Consider the following 17,384-nt stretch of genomic DNA (forward strand, 5'->3'; position numbering starts at 1 on the left):
CCTGCAAACACAGATACATTATAGAGGGAAAATACAAAGAAGATTCAAATATTTTCCAACTTGGGTGACCTGTGTCTTTATACTTATATGGATACTTGACCTTTCCTTGCATGCTTTAGTGTACTACTGTATACTTTGTGTCTCTAATCTGACTTTTGTTCCTTCTATCTTACACAATATACTGATTCTCTCTTTTAATGCTTGTAAGGAATGTATCCTGAGAACAACAAGTCGACAACAACCTGTGACACATTCAAATATGAAGAATCGCAGCTGAAACTTTACAGTTTTAATTGAGCTTCTCAAGGGAACTGAAGTTGTTTCATGGAGACTTCAGGTGGAAAAGTCATGCAGCTAGTGCTGGAAATGGATCTTTATGAAACTAACATTTCTAAATCTCTGTATTTAGGAAGTGCTGCAGAATATGACCCCCATAAACAGACAATGAAATGAAAAAAAGCAGCAAGGCAGGTACTTCAATAATGTTGAACTAAGTGCGACATTTTAACTCTCTTTAAATCATTGGATGAAGGCAGGTTCCTTTTAGACGCAGTCTCATGAATTGTGAATGCCACAATAAGTCGTCCTTGGTGTATCTTACTCTCTGTGCAGCGCGACTGCCTTGAAGCAAAAAGAAAACCTTTTAATTAAACAAAATATGTGAGTCAAGTCATCAAATTCTTTGCATATTTTATTTTTCTTATCATGATTTTTTTTTTTTCAACTCACACATGTCATATTTTACATCTTTGCAATAAAACATGAATACAATAGTTTTTAGGGTTTCATAGATCCAAAAATATTTAACCTTTTTTTGGATACGTAAGTTGAACCTGTCAATAGAGTATGTGCATGTGCGCATTTGATCAAGATGGCTTCACACATACAGTACATCTCACATGTCATCCCCTCTCCTCCCTCCTTCCCACCTCTATCAGCTACAGAATCATGATATTGCTTACAACTGTGAGGTTGTAAAACCTAATAATCACACATGAGCTCAACGCTTTAAATACAAACATCAATGCACAAATAATCCCGAAGGGGAAATGGACCTAAACAAAATGGCAGCCGACCGGAAAGAACCAAGCTAATAAATAATGATATGTGATTGGTGCAAAGTGCAAATACAAAACAAACTTTTACATTGATTTGATTCTCTTCTTTTAAATAATCAACAAATGTGGGTAAGTGAATGTTTCCTTTGCGCTTTCAGTCTTATTCAGCTGATTAAGTCTCCCACCAAGCTTGAACCAAGACTTTATGTACATATTTGACAAAACAGTCACCAAATATACAAAGGAAATCCTGTCAGTCTTGTGTTGGTCATCCTTGGTGGCACTGGCCAGATCTCTTTATCATTACCATCTCTGGAAAAACCATCACCATCCTTGACACTGCCGTTATTATCATCAGTCTCGTCAACATTATAATAATTATTACACAATATTTTACATACAGCAAGTCATTAATAAATTAAAGGTGATAAGCGCAGTTTGTGTAGTGAAAGAACATGTGTAGACTCTGAAGGAAGCAGAGCCTTATTTACATAATAATTAGATTTAACCCTGCTGCGGGTGAAAGAAATGTTGTCTTAATTAACATTATAAAATAAAATAAAATAAGATAAAATGAAATAAGATACAATCAAATAAAATGATAACCCCAGGCATTTTTTTAAGGGTGAATTTTAAGATCAAGCCAATAGCACCGTTTTTTTCTTTTTTTTTTAAAGCAGTGGGTGGGGCTGAATAATTTCTGACCATTTCTAATCAGTTGAGACACATTGAAGGAGTCTTAATTTATAGTCCACCCAATAATTCCCAGACTAAACTCCCCTCAAACAACAAGTATAAAACAATATTGATAAAGAAGTAATACAAAGAATATAAGGGAAAACCAAACTCAGTTCTTTGTCTGTGAAGCATTAAGCGCACCAGGAACAGAAACTGCACCAGTCCTGTGAGTGGAACGGGTGTGATCGACCTCTACAAGGTCTACTTGACTTGCTCTTTTTCCCCATTCTGCGGTCTATTATATTTGCAGGTTTTGGTGTGTATCTTCTGGATATTATGTGTCTGTGGCTACACACGTGTGCACATACACATATGCACACAGGAAGTTATTTCCACCAGCGCTGCCGCATCCTCAAATCAAGCAAACTTCAACAAGGGACTAGAGCCTATGGTCCGGTCCTTGTTTTTCCTTCCTCCCGGTACCTTTAGTTTCCCTACTTTGCAGATACACAGCAGAATGCTTCACCTCTTCTCCGTCTTGTTCTTCTCTCCTCTCTTCATCCTCACGCTGTCCACCTCAGTACCTGTTCTGGTGTTCGTAGTGCCAGCGGTTGAAGTCTATGTTGAACGCCACAATGCTGCCAGATGCCATGCCAGTGATGAGAGTCCTGAGGGCAGAGCACACAGAATATCACATCTGCACACCAAACTATACACGTAAAATACTTATTTGTTCAGGCTTCAATCATTGTACATTTCCCTGGGACATCATCTGAGGTTTGGGGTAAATAACGACCCCATTATTGATAATTGTCTGTTTTACCTCTGGTCATGCGAGAGGTCCATGGCACGGATGCCTGCGTCACAGCCTGGGTAGATGTAAAGCTGTTTGAAGTCACATGCCTGCCACACTTCCACAACTCCATTATCACCTCCTGTCACCAAGTTCTGTCCGTCGCTGCTCAACAGGATCGCCTGGAGGCGGAAGAAGAGGAAAGAGCAGTCAATAGAGGCACAAGAGCAACAGTGTGTTGTTGTTTATGAGTAAATATGGGTATAATTTAAGTATGTGGCTCAGTAGGTAGAGCAGACCATCCACTAATCAGCGGTCGATCCATGGCCTGCATGTGGAATTGTCCTTGGGCAAGATTCTGAACCTCAAACCCCTAGGATGGCCCTTTGTATGAGAGTCTGTATGTGAATGGGTTCATATCGATGTAGTGTAAAGCTCTTTGAAGTCGAAGACTAGAATGGCAGTGTATCAATGCAAGTCCAGTTACCATTTATCGATGCATGAATATACATTATTAACTCCTACAGCCTTACCCGTATGGAATCATTGACCTCCATTTGTGCCAACAGTTTTCCATTTATGCTGAAGTTGCAGAAGCGGCCTCTCTCATAGTTAATGATGCAGTGGCCCTCGCTGGACACTGAGATGATGCGAGGCCGCTGACACAGCTCTGGCCCCTCCAGGGCCCTCAGCAGGTCCCCTGTGATGGTGTGGACCAGGCACGGGCCCTCTGAGGAACAAGACCAAAGCAAGATATAGAAGAATCTTTTCTGTACATGTTTGGTTTTGGTGAAGTTAGCCTAAATGAAAATTGAAATGTCTCCAAGGCACAGATAGATGTATTAAGACACACAAACCTTTAGCCCCACTGATGACCAATCCTAGCTCTGCACAGACAGACACACACACCACCTCGTGGTCATGTCCTGTCAGTACTGCCCTGGGAGCAGGATAGTCACCTGAAAGAAACACTAAGTTAGAAACACCATAAACCTCCGGGAGCTGTATCGTTTTATGAACTAGGAACTGAGGTGAACATTCACACATGTTGTTTCCACCATGTCACCACTCACTGTTGTTGGGGTTGTCCCCAATAATGTGGTGTCGTCCACTCCAGTACCACAGAAGAAGAGTGGCATCCCTGGAGCCTGACACGATGTAGCAGTCTCCGCCGATGTAGGACTCTGATCTGGCCAGACACGTCACTACATCCCAGTGGCCAAAAACTATCTGGGTCAGTTTTCCTGTGGAGAGGAAGATGCACAAGTTAATCAAGCAGGTTAGTGACTAGAGTGTCACTAAACCTCTGGACTGATGAATACAGAAATGTTCTGTAAGCCGAGCAGCGTGACAAAAAAAATGAAGAGCATTCTAAATATCCCTAGATTAATTTAAATGGTCTTCTTGGTCCACTTTCAAACTGTGACAGAATCACAAATTACAGCCTTAACAAGGAGTACGCAAAAACAACTGCCAGCTAAAAGTACATTTAGACTGTCCTCAATGCTTAACGTGTCTCATAAATAATAGAAAACACACCAGTTTCAGTGGAGTAAACACGGAAGCTCTTGTCCCAGAAGCCGCAGACCAGGATGTAGCGGTTGTCGGCAGTAACCACAAAACAGTGCGTGTTGATTTGGATGCTCTGGTCCACAAGGTCAGTGATCTGACGCTTGTTCACGCCTGAGTTGTTTGCTACAGGGGAGCACAAAGAAGTCAGTTGGTTAATAAGGGCAAACAAATGCATATGCTTCACAAGCTATCACATTAACTCCAACCTTTCCTGATCTTTCACCTCTCAGGTTAGTTGTGCAGCCCGCGTCTCAACCACATAAATCCCCAGTGTATCATGTGATGTGTTGATTTAAGTCCCATTACTTGTTTCCTTAGTATTACAATTATGTAAAACTATAAGGCAAATTAAGTCTGCTGCAGAGATTTGTGTGCACTGACCTATAAGAGGGTCCATCTCAATGGGTAGATGATGAGCCTGCTCGAGGGAGTATCCTGGAGCTCCACGGAGGCCTGAAGGATATAAGGGTCGAACATACAGAGAGTCATACATACACACATAATAAAACGGAGGAGGATAAATGCCTCTCATATAATCCCCCTGGTCAAGGGCTCTGATGAAAGCTCTGATGCAGGATTATGTAAAAAAAACAACTAATTGCCTCAATAAAAAAAGTCACTTGAGCTGCCTTATGACCCTCCATAATTACATTACCACAATTTATTAAACCTACTCCACTGTGCAAATGAGGTTGTTAAAGGTTAATTAAGGATTTGATTGACTCATATTTCCATGTCAACATGTGGACAAAATAAAAGTAAACACTAATATAATACAATCTAAATTAACTAACATTTCACTACAGGCTCCCGGAGTCTTGATTTCATAGCTAATGATAACATTTTAATTATGTGATTTATATGAAAATACTATATTTCTAATCAATCCTTTAATTATGTATTTTATAAAATGTACACAATTGTAAAAAATGCTCATTACAATTTCTCAGAGCCTAAAGTGACATGGAACCAACATCCTTGATACATTAATTAATTAATATAAAATATCAAAATTGCGGCTGATTAATTTTTATTATGAACTTTGTATGTTACTGTATAATCAAACGATTGCAATAGTGCAGTTTCGCTATTGTCAGAATGTTGCTAATTTACATAATAATACTGTATACTGTTAAGATAATGTAATGTCATGCTCTGTTCTTCATCATGTAACTTGTAAACGTGTAACAACCATTTCCATTTCGAGATGATTCTTTTTATCATGCACTCACCGACTGTGTTATGCCAGCGGTTGACGGCAAACAGCCGGCTACATGTGACGGTGACGGCTGCTGGTATGCTGAGGTGGGGGAGTGTGTTGGCTGCGACGTGAGTGACAGGGGAGTTGGAGGGGAACTTGAGCACCATGATGACATCCTGCTGCATCTGATCCTTAAACATCAGCGGGCTCTGGGGAAGGAAACACTGGTGAGACAGACAGAGAAAGAGAGAGGGACAGAGAGGAAGAGCAGCGCAGAGCGGGGAGGGAAGGTCGGGGGAGAGAGGAGGAGGGCAATGGAGACGGAGGTAGAGGGAGAGACAGAACAGATGGGACGGAGGGAGGGGAGGGAGGGAAAAGGTCTATTAGTGGGAGTACAGGGTCAGAGCAGGTACACACACTGAGGGGGGCTCTAGGCCTATAGGAGAGGAGGTGGAGGCACTGGTTGGTTCAGGGTTCAGAGGACTGACAGGTTTGGGTTGACATGGATGGCTTTGATCTGGAGACAGAGGCCTTGTTCTGCTGAGGGTAGCAGGGATGACAGAGAGGCTAACGCCAGGGAAGAACTTGCTTTGAAAAAACATAATTACATAAACCTGTATTTAATAACATTTTCCAATTGGTATATTGGGATAACATGCGTTTATAAATAGGAAAAATAAACCTCAACCTGCGAAAAACTATGTTCTTAAAAACAACCTCTCAATGGTATAACATTTACTTACACAACATGCAACAAATAGGTCTGTATATTTCTGTTGTGTACTTCAGTAGCTCTTGAGCTGAGGTCTAATATGTATGTGCTTTCTTTCAAGCATATACTGTACATCAAGGTATTCTCACCAGGTGCATAGCGGAGGAGCGAGGTGGGTGTGGCTCGATCAGCAGCTGGGAGGGGATCTGACCACACGCCTGAATCTGGGACTCAATCACCTACAGTCGGAGAGACAGAGACGGGGTTAACAGAGGAGAGGAAGAGGAAGGTCACGCACTTTGGAGGAACAAAAAAACAAGTTTAGGAAAGCCACATATGCCCCTCTCACCCCCCCATTTACCTTCCCGTTTCCTCTGTTTTCCCTAAATATGCATTGTCTTTTGTGTATGCTTTCTGAACTTCTTCCATGAATTTTGACTATTTTCTCTGACAGAATGAGTAATCATCTAGAAACTATTTATCTCAGAGCTTTACATTTGACATCAACCTGATGCCACCACATGATCGAGAAGACAGCATTCTCTATCGCGGAGAAACTCATGGAGGGAGATTTCTGCATGCATCGTCGATGCGTTGTCATGGAAACCAACCTCACGTTGCGAAGCATCTGCATTGTCTAGGTTGATTGCTCCCTCATAGGACAAGAAGTTGAACACGTTGAGAGATCGAACTGCTTCTGGCCCTCGCTGCTTGTAGCCAAATATTAGATCGATCCACTGGTGAAGCTGGCACGACACAAACTCGCTCTCCAACGCCTGGTGGAGGTAACGGAGAGAGAGGAAGGGCAAGATCCAACACACATCAGTGTCTCTCTAAAAGACATCAACAGAAAGAACAAACCGTTCTTGTAGCTTTTTCATATTCTAGAAAAGACTTTGTCTCTCACCATCCGGTTAATGCGGACAAAGTCTTCAGGTTTCTTGGCCCAGGAGGGAAGCTCCACGTCACATGCAGAAACTCCATCATCACGCACCCCGAGCTCGTACTCATTACTGTTAACGAACATCTCAGGCAAGTAGTAGAACTCTGGGATCAGCTCCTGATAGACACGACAGAAACACATTTTACACTTTAACAAAAATATGACTACTGAAATTAGTAGATTTTACAACACACAACTCTGACCCTCAGGTTGAGATCCAGGGGATGTGTGAATGTCTTCACACCTCATACATTTAGATATCTTCAAATTAAAACTAAGCTTAATATCAACATTAGGTTTTCCTCAAAACTTTTTAACCGGATTAGCTAAAAGAAAACTATTTTCAGTGCTTCCTGTTATTGTTTTTTCAGTTGTTTTTCCCAATACTTAATTGTTTTACACTGATCTTAACTTATCTCTTCAGTAGGACGTTCCTTCGTCCCATCAGGAATAGTTACCTTGACATCAGCCGTGTCCCTCTGGCAGTTCCTCCACGAGCAGCCAATGCCCGAGAAGGCTCTTTCCGGATGGTCAAACTTGTTATCGTTGGCGTTGAGGAAAAAGGTTGTAAAGGGCTCCTGCAGACACACAGACAAACTCATTGAATACAGAAGCCTCGGGTCTCTGTCGTATGCTCGAGCGGCTCTCTGAAGGTTAAAGTCTGTAAATGTGTGTTCAGCAGGTGCTTACTATTCTGAGCATCCACATCAGTGTTGATTGAGCTGTGGAGTACAGGGTTGTATAGTGGTGAGAAGGCGTGCTGTCGTCATCCCACGTCTCGTAGCGTTCTGCATAAAACGCTGCTCGCTTGGGATTCAGGGCACCGATTGGCTGGCAGAAACCAAAGAGAAATCATTGGTTTACGTCAACGAGGACACAAGAAAATCATACATTGGTTTCAGAGAGCATGTCATACATCTTTAAAACAGTCAACACATAGACAATAAAACCAACAAGCTCATACTCGTTCTGTTCCTCCTAGGACGAGGGGAGGCAAGGAATTATATCCATGGTGTTATTATGGGGCTTCGATTTGTTCTTACTCTAATTGTTGAAAATCTAACAATGACTTTCACCCTCTGATTGGGTTTATAGCATCTTCTTTGTAGCATACATGTAATTCACTGGAACTAGTGCTGTATGTCAGTGCTCTAACCTTGGAGAGGTCTCTGAAGTTGCCAGGTAGAGTGAGGTCGAGCTCCTCTGAATCGTAGTTGGTCAAGACCCAGGGGAAGATGGGGTACTGGTTCAAATCATTGTACGTCCTCCCTGCAGAGAAAGGAGATGGATGGAAGAAGGAAAAAAAACATTATTCCATTATAGCTGTGTCACAAGATGGTCCCATATGATGTTATCATTGTTCTGTGCATTACTATATTAGTTTGTGTTTTACACTAACAAATGGTGGCGGTCCCCTGCTGGAGGCTGAAAGAGATTCTGGTGAACCTGCATGATTTCATCTAATTTAATGTGAAATCCGACCCTGTGACAACGATGACAAACATCAAGAATAACTCTATATATCTATATATATATATATATATATATATATATATATATATATACATATAGCCACTCTTCACTCTGATAGTGAAGTGATATATCTGATCTTGTTTTCTGATGCAGGTCAGATAAAGTCATCAGTAATACATTTAGACTGTTTCATAGCCAGTTAAAAGTTCCTCTTAGTAACTGTAATACATGCTACAATATGTCACCTGTAAACTGCAACCTAAAGCTTTTGCTCCCAATGTTCCGGCTTCAAAACCGCCAAGCCTCAAAAATAAGGCTAAAACATCTAATTAATGAGACTAACTTCCTGATGCGAGCAAAGATTAGGTGCTAGACCGGCGTTACAATTACGTAGACCAAGGTTTTATGTTAGTGTGATTAAAGACATTAAAGGCGTAAAAGCACAAGCTGTTGACAAACTGCCTTGTGTCCGCATATGTACAGGCGTTTAAAGACATTAGCAGTGGTTGTCATTCAGCTACAGTAGATGTGTATTTTAAGCTTATTCTGTGTTTCTATTACATACATATATCACAATATATTATGACATATTGTTTTATTCAGCTGCAGTACGGTAATTATTTTCAATTCCTCACCAACTGGTCAATATGTCTGCTTTAATGTATTGAAGGTCACACAGGTGACTGTTGTTATGCAAACTGCAGTTAACAAAGGTCTTATTAAAATCTTGCAGGTTCTTTATCTGGGCTCTTCGAGTATGTATTTTTATACATTGGCTATCTATTCATGACCATGGAGAGAAAGTTCTGGCTGTGCAGTTATTTTTGAACAACACAGAACAACAAGAACTGTCAGAGCAACCAGATGAGGTCACATTAGTAAAATCGTCACAGAAAATGTCAACATCACACAGTGGAAAGAGACACAATGAGGAAACAGGAAACAGGAAACATTCTCTCTACTAATTATTGGTTTGGTCTGAGAACAAAGATGGCTACATTCGACAGGGTTGTGTGTTTGACCACTTACTGTTCATACATTATTTAGAGGCCCACAGTAAAAGACAATGAGAGCTCCTGGAATGTGATTGAATGTGGACTTCACCTGCAATCGTGTTGAGGAACATGAGGTACTCAAAGTTGGAGATCTCTCTCCTCTGCCAGCGCTGAGTCATGTTGGATGACTTGAAGAGCTGACGAGGGGTGGCCAAGGAAATCCGCCTGGGAACAACATACACACTGAAGTTCCTTTTTATCAAAGCAGGAAGAAAGACCTCTCTAATACACCATAGTGGTGCAACAGCTGTTTATACCCTCCACCTACCTGGCCTGTGGCAGGCCGTAACTCGTTCCTACCCCAACCCGTGGGAGACTGTAGACCACACGTTTGACTGTGGACTGGTCAGGGAAGTTAAACATCACAGAAGCTGGAGAGAGGAGCAGACAATATATAGTCAATAGACATAATAAATCACCATGACAACTAATGTTGAACTGGTATCAAACAGCTTTCACAATACTTCATAGTGGTGATATTAATATGGGTGGCTAAATATACTGTAAGTCTAGAGCCCAGGCAGTGTTAGTGCTCTTCGTTTGAACGGTAACACAGATTGAAAAAATCAGTGTAATAATACTAGGGATAACAATGATGCTATTCTAATGTCCTTCATTATATGTTTTACTCAATACTTTTTGCAAAGAGACACATTTTAAACATCAATTGGATATCTAGTTCTAAACGTTTGACTGTTTTTCTAGACATCTCAATAATGCTAAAAGGAAATCTGCAGACTTACTTCTGTTGGCCATGAAGACCTCTAGTCCGGTATTCTGCAGCAGGTAGCGCCTGGAGAACACAGCCCGGATCTCACTGAACATCCATTTCCCATGCAGACCCTCTGAATAGGCCAGTACCTGTCGAGGTTTGACACACGTTGAAAAAGATATTTTAACATAAAGAAATACCTACAAATTAATTGGATCACTGAGTGAAAAACAGAAAGTACAAAAGCTAACTTTTCTCTGTAATAAAGGAAGACAGCTTGCCCTTACTTGAGGATCAGTCGTCTTGAATGTAGGATCCTCTTCATCCACCTCAAAGTAGATCTCAGTAGTAGTGATGGACAGAGTGCCTCGGGCCACCACCACCGGAGCCACCAACTGAGCTGGAGTACTCAGAACCACTGGGCCTGGGGAGACACATGTATTAGTTAGGTATTACTACTTTCATAGCACCGATGGGCTCACGGTACCCAACAGTAATCATCACACACAACAGATAATTAATAAGCCCACAATCGGTAATCGAGTAGTTTCATGTTAGTTTATTTGCTTCTTCTACTTTGCGTACTATTAGCTGTGTCAGACGTCAGAGAGGAACCGCTGGATTAAATAAAGTATTTGGTCACTTTTTATTAAATTATGATTAATTCTTCTTGAGTCAGATAAATCAGCTGAATGGTTAGTGCAGCTGCAAAACTTTCAAATGACTTGCCTTTGGAGGTAAAAAGTCTTGGACGGAAACGTACTAAAAACAAGAGCCATAGAAACTTTACTGTTCAATTGAACTGTAGCACGGTTGACTGTGTGTGTGTCTTCATGCGAGTGCATCTTACCAGCGAGGTTATCAATCTCTTTTTCCTGCAGCAGGCTGACAGCGTCATCATCTCCCTCCAGCATTAACTCCGCCTCTGGGTTCTGCGTGACCACTGATTGGCTGCGGTAAGTTTTCTTAGACTTAAGCCCCTCCTCGTCTTCATCTGTACCTATTTTAAGTGTGTTTTTAATTGAGTTTATGCAAAAAGCAGATCATTTGTAATGTACAATATGTTTACATTTGTACACATTCCTGACCGTATTCCTCCAGAGCTTTGATTGACATGTCGGCGTGAGTGGATCCAGAGGCATTTCGCACAAATCTTCTCCTCCTCCTCAGGTCGTCCTCCCAGTAGTCTAGACGCCAGAAGTCATGTAAGTGGCTAAAGACATAAAAGAAGAGGAACACAGATGAGTCATTTCATTGGTGGGGGACACAAGGTTTTTGGGACTTTTTCCAGTAAAAGCTGAAGTTACATTTGAAATCTACGCTAGCAAATTAAAGGACACATTTTCTACAGTCAAAAAATTCATCTTTATTGGGTAAAAGGGTGGCAGTTGAACATAGGGGTGAGTTTGGCAAACATTCCCAACTCCGGCTTGGTTGCTCTTGGTTGTGTTGTCTTTTCTAGAAAACACAACACATTATGTGATGTTGACACATTTTTTTAACTAAATATGCCTGTTTGTTTTCCTTGTTATTGGTATCCAAATAGATCATGGCTTTGTCCAGCAGTTACACAGAGCTTAACTCAAGATATTACCAAACTATTATCGCTGACCAGACTGCAAATATATCCTGATAAATGTATTAACGGCTCTAATAATAACCGTCTGGACTTAATGACACGGTCTGTGAGAGAAAGGTAAACATTCTTAATTAGGACTTGATCGTACACTAATGCCTTCAATTTGCCTCAGTGATTTACATTCATGCAAGTCATTTATATTATTAGCAAGCACACACATAGGTTATAACAGCAATTAAGTGATAGAGAGCCTATAACGTTCACCAACACAGCTCCCTGTCTAATTCTTTTACACCTTCACAATGATCATTTCTAACCAATGTTAACGGTTTTATCTCCAAATTCTTGCAGATATTGTTGCCGAACGTTAGCTAAACAAATCCAAAATACTAACCTAGTTCATTGACTAACAAATGAACAAGAACTGGTAAAAAGGCCCAGAATTATGCATATCAAATTTAGTGATTGGCCTTACAATAAAATGTAATATTATTGAGAGAGATGGTTAACGTTAGCCATGAAGTAAACTTGGACCTAAGCTATTGCCGTAGCAACTGAATGTCAATGAAAAGCTCTCTATAGCGTCACGGTGATTTCTGAAGAATGTTTGAATTCTTATTAAGAATGATATGCTAATGTACACAAAACAAAATAGAATCAATGCCAGAGCACTTCAGAAGCAATAAAAAAAAAAAATCTGAGTGCAAAAGGTGCAGCATATTCATTGTTCCATACAATTTACTTAATCAACAGTGACATGAAGAAGACAGGCCTCAGATGCCGCATGGCATATGCCCTCAAATTAAATTACATGTCCTTACCAAGTCTGGTGACAGATCTGGATAACAAGCAATCATTAAATGAATGTGTCTGTGAGTAAGCTAAATAAGGAGATTAGTCCTAAACAGCTACAAGGCAGCAACCATGTTAGAATTCAGGTGTCTATGTGTGCTGAAGTTGATGTACGATACATTACTTTAAATTAGACCTAATTGCTTCATGATGCCTGCTTTACACGAAGCATGTAATCTTTTATATAAGTCTTTATTTCAGCACTAATCATATCCACGATCTGGAAACAGAAATCTGATTTTCTGAGTCTGTGATGTAAAGCTCATGCTACTCTACTGGCTTCATGAATGTATGGTGTGTAAATGATCCTACTTTCACACAAATACAGCAATAATGTACACTGGTAATGATATTAGTAGTGATGGATGTGATGGACGGTGCTGACTTCATAATCACTAAACATACTGATGACATTTTCTCATAAGCAAGAAGCGCTCCATGTGTACTCAGCCGATATGACGTCTGCTCTCAAATGACATCCAAACAACAATCTAAAAATGTCCCAGAGCATAATGTGACAGGAAGTGCCACGCATCTCCCCCTCACCTCTGTGACATTGTCCCCCACGCTCCGTGCTTATTGGTCAGGATGTTGAGGATCTTCTGTTTCAGCTGGTTAGCGGTCACATGATCTCTGTGCTTGGCGGCGCTGATGAGGTGATCACACATTTTCTCCTCCTCTCTCCGGTCCGCAGCGTACTGAGCACAGTTAGACTGCAGGAGGGAGGGAAGTAAAATCAGTAACAACAATGAGCATTACACGTTAGACACTTCATGTGACTTTTCACCTGCAGGCTTATATGTATCACATATATCATATTACCTCAAATTCTGCATGTTTGTGTACATCCTCTGCCCTCTGTCTGTTCAGGATGAACTCTGCTTCATTGGCAACACGCACAATATGATCCTTCATGGCGTGGCACAGAAGTCTGGTGAGAGATTGAAGAGAGTGACAAACATTACAGGCAATAGAAACCATTTACTAAAAAAATCTAATTCTCAACGACAGGGAATGTCAGCAAGTTTCCATCAATGTGGCAACCTTTTCTAAATGATACCAATAAGACAGGTCCATCTGCTGCTGGAGCTTGTGTGTGTATGGGTAAACAAAATGTTTAAAATGTAGCTTCCTTTTTTGGATGCATATTTATATTTTTTGAGTTGTACTTCAGTTTTGTACAATGCATTTTGGAGTAAAACAGGCACTGTAAATAGGCGTTTATGCACATGATTTGACTTCCTAATGAACCCACATGGCATTGTGTGCTTATCTTTGCACGGCTATCGTGAGGGCTGGCCCATTACCTATTACCTGTAGACGCTAAGTGCTGATAGCAGTGTTGATGTTAATATGGAAATCACATTACCTTCCCTCGTTGATGAGCTCAATGAAGGCCAGTCCAGCATTCTTTTGAATGGAGTTTTGCCACTCCTAAGTGTGGAGGATGCATCAGAATTAATATGGGTGTGTTAATCAGCTGATCAACATGGAAGAAGCGTCAATGAATACCGCAATTTTAAAAAGTTGCTTTATTCAAGAGGAAATATACATTCCCATCATATACCAACATTATTGTAAAGGTACTTTAGAAAAAAACTGCAACGAATAAGGAGGTCTTAAGAGCTTTCTAATGCACCCGTCCGTCTAAGAGGACGTGAGTGTTTAATGTGTCTGTGCATATTAGAGGGGAGACTTATGAAAAGGAGGAGAGTATTGCTGAAAGCCTCAAAATATTAGAGCTCCATTAGCTCCACTAGCTCTCAAGGCTGTCAAGGACATGTGGGACGATCTCAGGTTACACCCGCCCCATCCAGAGGATCGATATCTGGGCTAGGGTTCGCTCTCCTGGGCATCTAATGGCAGACAAGGCCGGAGTCAGGGGTAACACTATACATGCTGACGAGCAGCCAGGCAGGAGAGTGGAGGGGAGGAGAAAGGAGAGGGAGTGGTGAGAGGACAGGGCAGTGTGGAGAGTGGTAGAAGATGAAAGCAGTTTCCACCGAAACGCACTGTTAAATTGGACCAGTAAAGCAGTGATGGAATGGTAGATGATGAAGCAGTAAGAGAGAAGAAAGTGGAGACCACTAGAGTTGAGTAGAAGGAGAGGAGTGAGGGTCTCCTCGAAGGAGAAGAACTCCTCAGAGGCAGCCAACAAAACAGACAATAGTTGGGAGACCGATTCATATTATAAAAGAAAAAAGAAGACTGGTGCCCAGCTTTGTAGTGGTAAGTACCTCTCTGTTGTCACCTTGTCTTTCGAGTGTTATTAAGGAATATAAAGATACTGGGTTTGAATGGAAGTTAGATAAACGACCCCAAAAAACACAAATTAAGCTGTGATGCCTTTGGGATTTAGTTTAGTTCTCATCAGTAAAATCGAGTCAGAAAGGTTTATGTGCATGTGATTGACAGGGAAGATTATTTGTGTGGCCTTGCTGTTGTTGAGGGATAACTATGGTGTGATGATGCATCTAAGTCAATAGTATATTACATCTGCAATGCGCTCATTACATCGTCAACACTGCCTCACAGGGCAGGTCAATAACTCAACAGTTTCCTGTGTGCAGCTGACTCAAGACATTATTATGGGTCTAAAAACACAAAAACACTTTTAGAAAGGGTTAAAAATGAGCTAAATTAAGGGTGACTTTGTCAGGCTTAGGGGCAAAGTGGACCATATGTGTGGGGACGGTAAACCGAGAGACAGAAAGAAGAGGTGGAGGGTTACCAACCTGAGAACAGAGCAGCATTACGAGCTCCACCACAGACGTGCTAGACTTCATGCACACCAGACCTGCAGCACAGAGACAAACAGCACAGTCAGGAGCCTCTCTTTCTTGTTTTCTGACACACAAACACACACTCCGCCGCGAGACACACACATATCATCAAAGAATTCACTGTAGTGTCAGTGGTTTGTGTTATTGTATACAGGTGTCGCAGTCAGGTTTATAAAAAAGCATGCCACAGAGAAGACAGGAACAAACAGTAGAGAAAGATGAGAAAGAAGAGAGTGGGGGAGGGAGAAGAGGGAGAGGGAGGAGAGGAGAGGAGAGATCAACATTGAGACAGTGGATCACAAGAACAGGACACCAGGAAGCAGGTGGGCAGAGGAAGGAAGCATCACATTTAGTACAATCTGTCATATCAGCAGTATTAATACTAACACTGAACATAATCTGATCTACGAGCGTCATTGTCTAACTAGCTGTTGTGAAAAGTAGTAAATACTGACTTCATACCTGCTGGACGGATGAGTGAAGCAGCCAGCTCAAAGACACTCACCATTCACTCACTCTCAACTCATCACACAGCAACGCATCCACTTGTCCGCTCACTTTCTCTCAGTCTTTCTCTTACACAAAGATCGCGGTGAGGGACAGTGAATGGGAAGACTCCACAGAGACGCCAGATAGAAAAAAAGGAGCCGTGTACAGCACCTGTACCTTCTATGAGCAGTTCCTGCCCATGGCTACCCAGCAGCGTCCTAGACAGGAAGGGAGCAAAGTCCACAAAAATTTCCCTCAGGAGGGGCGCCACTTTCTCCAGAGCGCGCTCGAGCTTGGTGGTGATACTGTGGTGGAAATAAGTCAGAGAAAGATGAAGAGAATAGGAGTGAAGATAAAAAAAAAGCAACATACAGATGACGTCTGAAGAGCATGTGAGGAAGGGGATATACATTTGGTGAGAAAGGGAGCGGGTACAATATGCAAGATAGAAATGAGTAGAGGGGAGGAGGGAAAGCCCAGGATACATTACAGAGGAAAGGAGACGGGAAAAGGCGAGCTGAGATACGTTTACCAGAATGAAATAGAAAAGTGTCTGAAATGAACACAGAAGACAGTAAAAATGTACTGAATTAAAGCATATGTGATGATGGTTTGTTATGGAAGCACTATGCCTGGGTTAGGAACAATTGATGCTAATATATTTTTAAGGCTAATTGTTAATCAAATTAGTATTGTTGGATGGGTGAAGCTAGAAGTGCAATAAAAGCTAAACCTCTAAAAAAGTGTCCTTACTTTAAACTGCACTAAGAAAATATTCAATGTGTTCTGTCTTGACTTACATCTTAATATAAGTGCCTTTATTGTAGATCACGTGCAGAGAAATATGTCTCATATATATGGTCAGTTAACAAATGGAGAAGAGTATGTAGCCAAGCATTCTCAAATATGGAGCCGTACTGTATATGCATTTGACTACTGAAACAAACCTGGGTCACTAGTGTTTACTAATTCTTAATTTGGCTTTAAGCTGCTCAGAGCCGCAGGTAGGTGACATTAGCAAAAGTTACAGCGAAGGTTAAAAATGGATTTTGAGCTGGTTTAAGCAAAATGTTGCCACAAGTTACTTGCAAAGCCAGTTTGACTCAGGTCTGATCTTGAGTTTGGGGTTAGTGTGAGGAGACGGCCATGCCCGGAGTCACAGAGTTGACTGTGCCAATGTAACGAATATGAGAGATGCTAACTATTGAAGCTGTTAGCAAAGATGTCTGTCCTTCCTCCCATGGCATTCTGGTAACATTTAGCAGTAGATTGGAAGCAGCAGAGGGTGTGTGGGTGGAGGTGGAGCATGGGGGGAGCAGTGGGGCATGGGGAGAGGACGAGCGTCTCCTTGCCTAAAACACTGTCCTGCATCTCGGGGAGCTGCCTGGAAGCCTGCCAGAGAGCTAAAAGACTTGAGCTCCGGGGGCGTCTGACCGCTGCGCAGCGCACACTGCGCCACCTCGCAATAGGCACTGCAATACAAA

The 17,384-nt window shown here is 41.6% G+C and overlaps 1 protein-coding gene across 1 annotated transcript in view; it reads right to left on the bottom strand.

The window, feature by feature from the left end:
* Positions 1–721: 721 nt before the first annotated feature.
* Positions 722–17,384, bottom strand: part of nbeaa (neurobeachin a) — an 84,218-nt gene continuing 67,555 nt past the window's right edge. The window contains 26 exon segments of the mRNA XM_034550860.1: positions 722–2,404; positions 2,560–2,711; positions 3,063–3,259; positions 3,387–3,488; positions 3,603–3,773; positions 4,069–4,224; positions 4,483–4,554; positions 5,334–5,526; positions 6,164–6,253; positions 6,626–6,790; positions 6,922–7,074; positions 7,416–7,535; positions 7,648–7,788; positions 8,114–8,226; positions 9,535–9,650; positions 9,754–9,856; positions 10,229–10,363; positions 10,484–10,621; positions 11,048–11,197; positions 11,286–11,410; positions 13,175–13,341; positions 13,451–13,559; positions 13,998–14,062; positions 15,364–15,425; positions 16,078–16,205; positions 17,253–17,372. Of these exon segments, the coding sequence (XP_034406751.1) occupies positions 2,314–2,404; positions 2,560–2,711; positions 3,063–3,259; positions 3,387–3,488; positions 3,603–3,773; positions 4,069–4,224; positions 4,483–4,554; positions 5,334–5,526; positions 6,164–6,253; positions 6,626–6,790; positions 6,922–7,074; positions 7,416–7,535; positions 7,648–7,788; positions 8,114–8,226; positions 9,535–9,650; positions 9,754–9,856; positions 10,229–10,363; positions 10,484–10,621; positions 11,048–11,197; positions 11,286–11,410; positions 13,175–13,341; positions 13,451–13,559; positions 13,998–14,062; positions 15,364–15,425; positions 16,078–16,205; positions 17,253–17,372 (3,334 nt within the window). The 3' untranslated portion in view covers positions 722–2,313.

This window comes from Cyclopterus lumpus, chromosome 14 (genome assembly GCF_009769545.1).
Source record: "Cyclopterus lumpus isolate fCycLum1 chromosome 14, fCycLum1.pri, whole genome shotgun sequence".
NCBI classification, from domain to species: domain Eukaryota; kingdom Metazoa; phylum Chordata; class Actinopteri; order Perciformes; family Cyclopteridae; genus Cyclopterus; species Cyclopterus lumpus.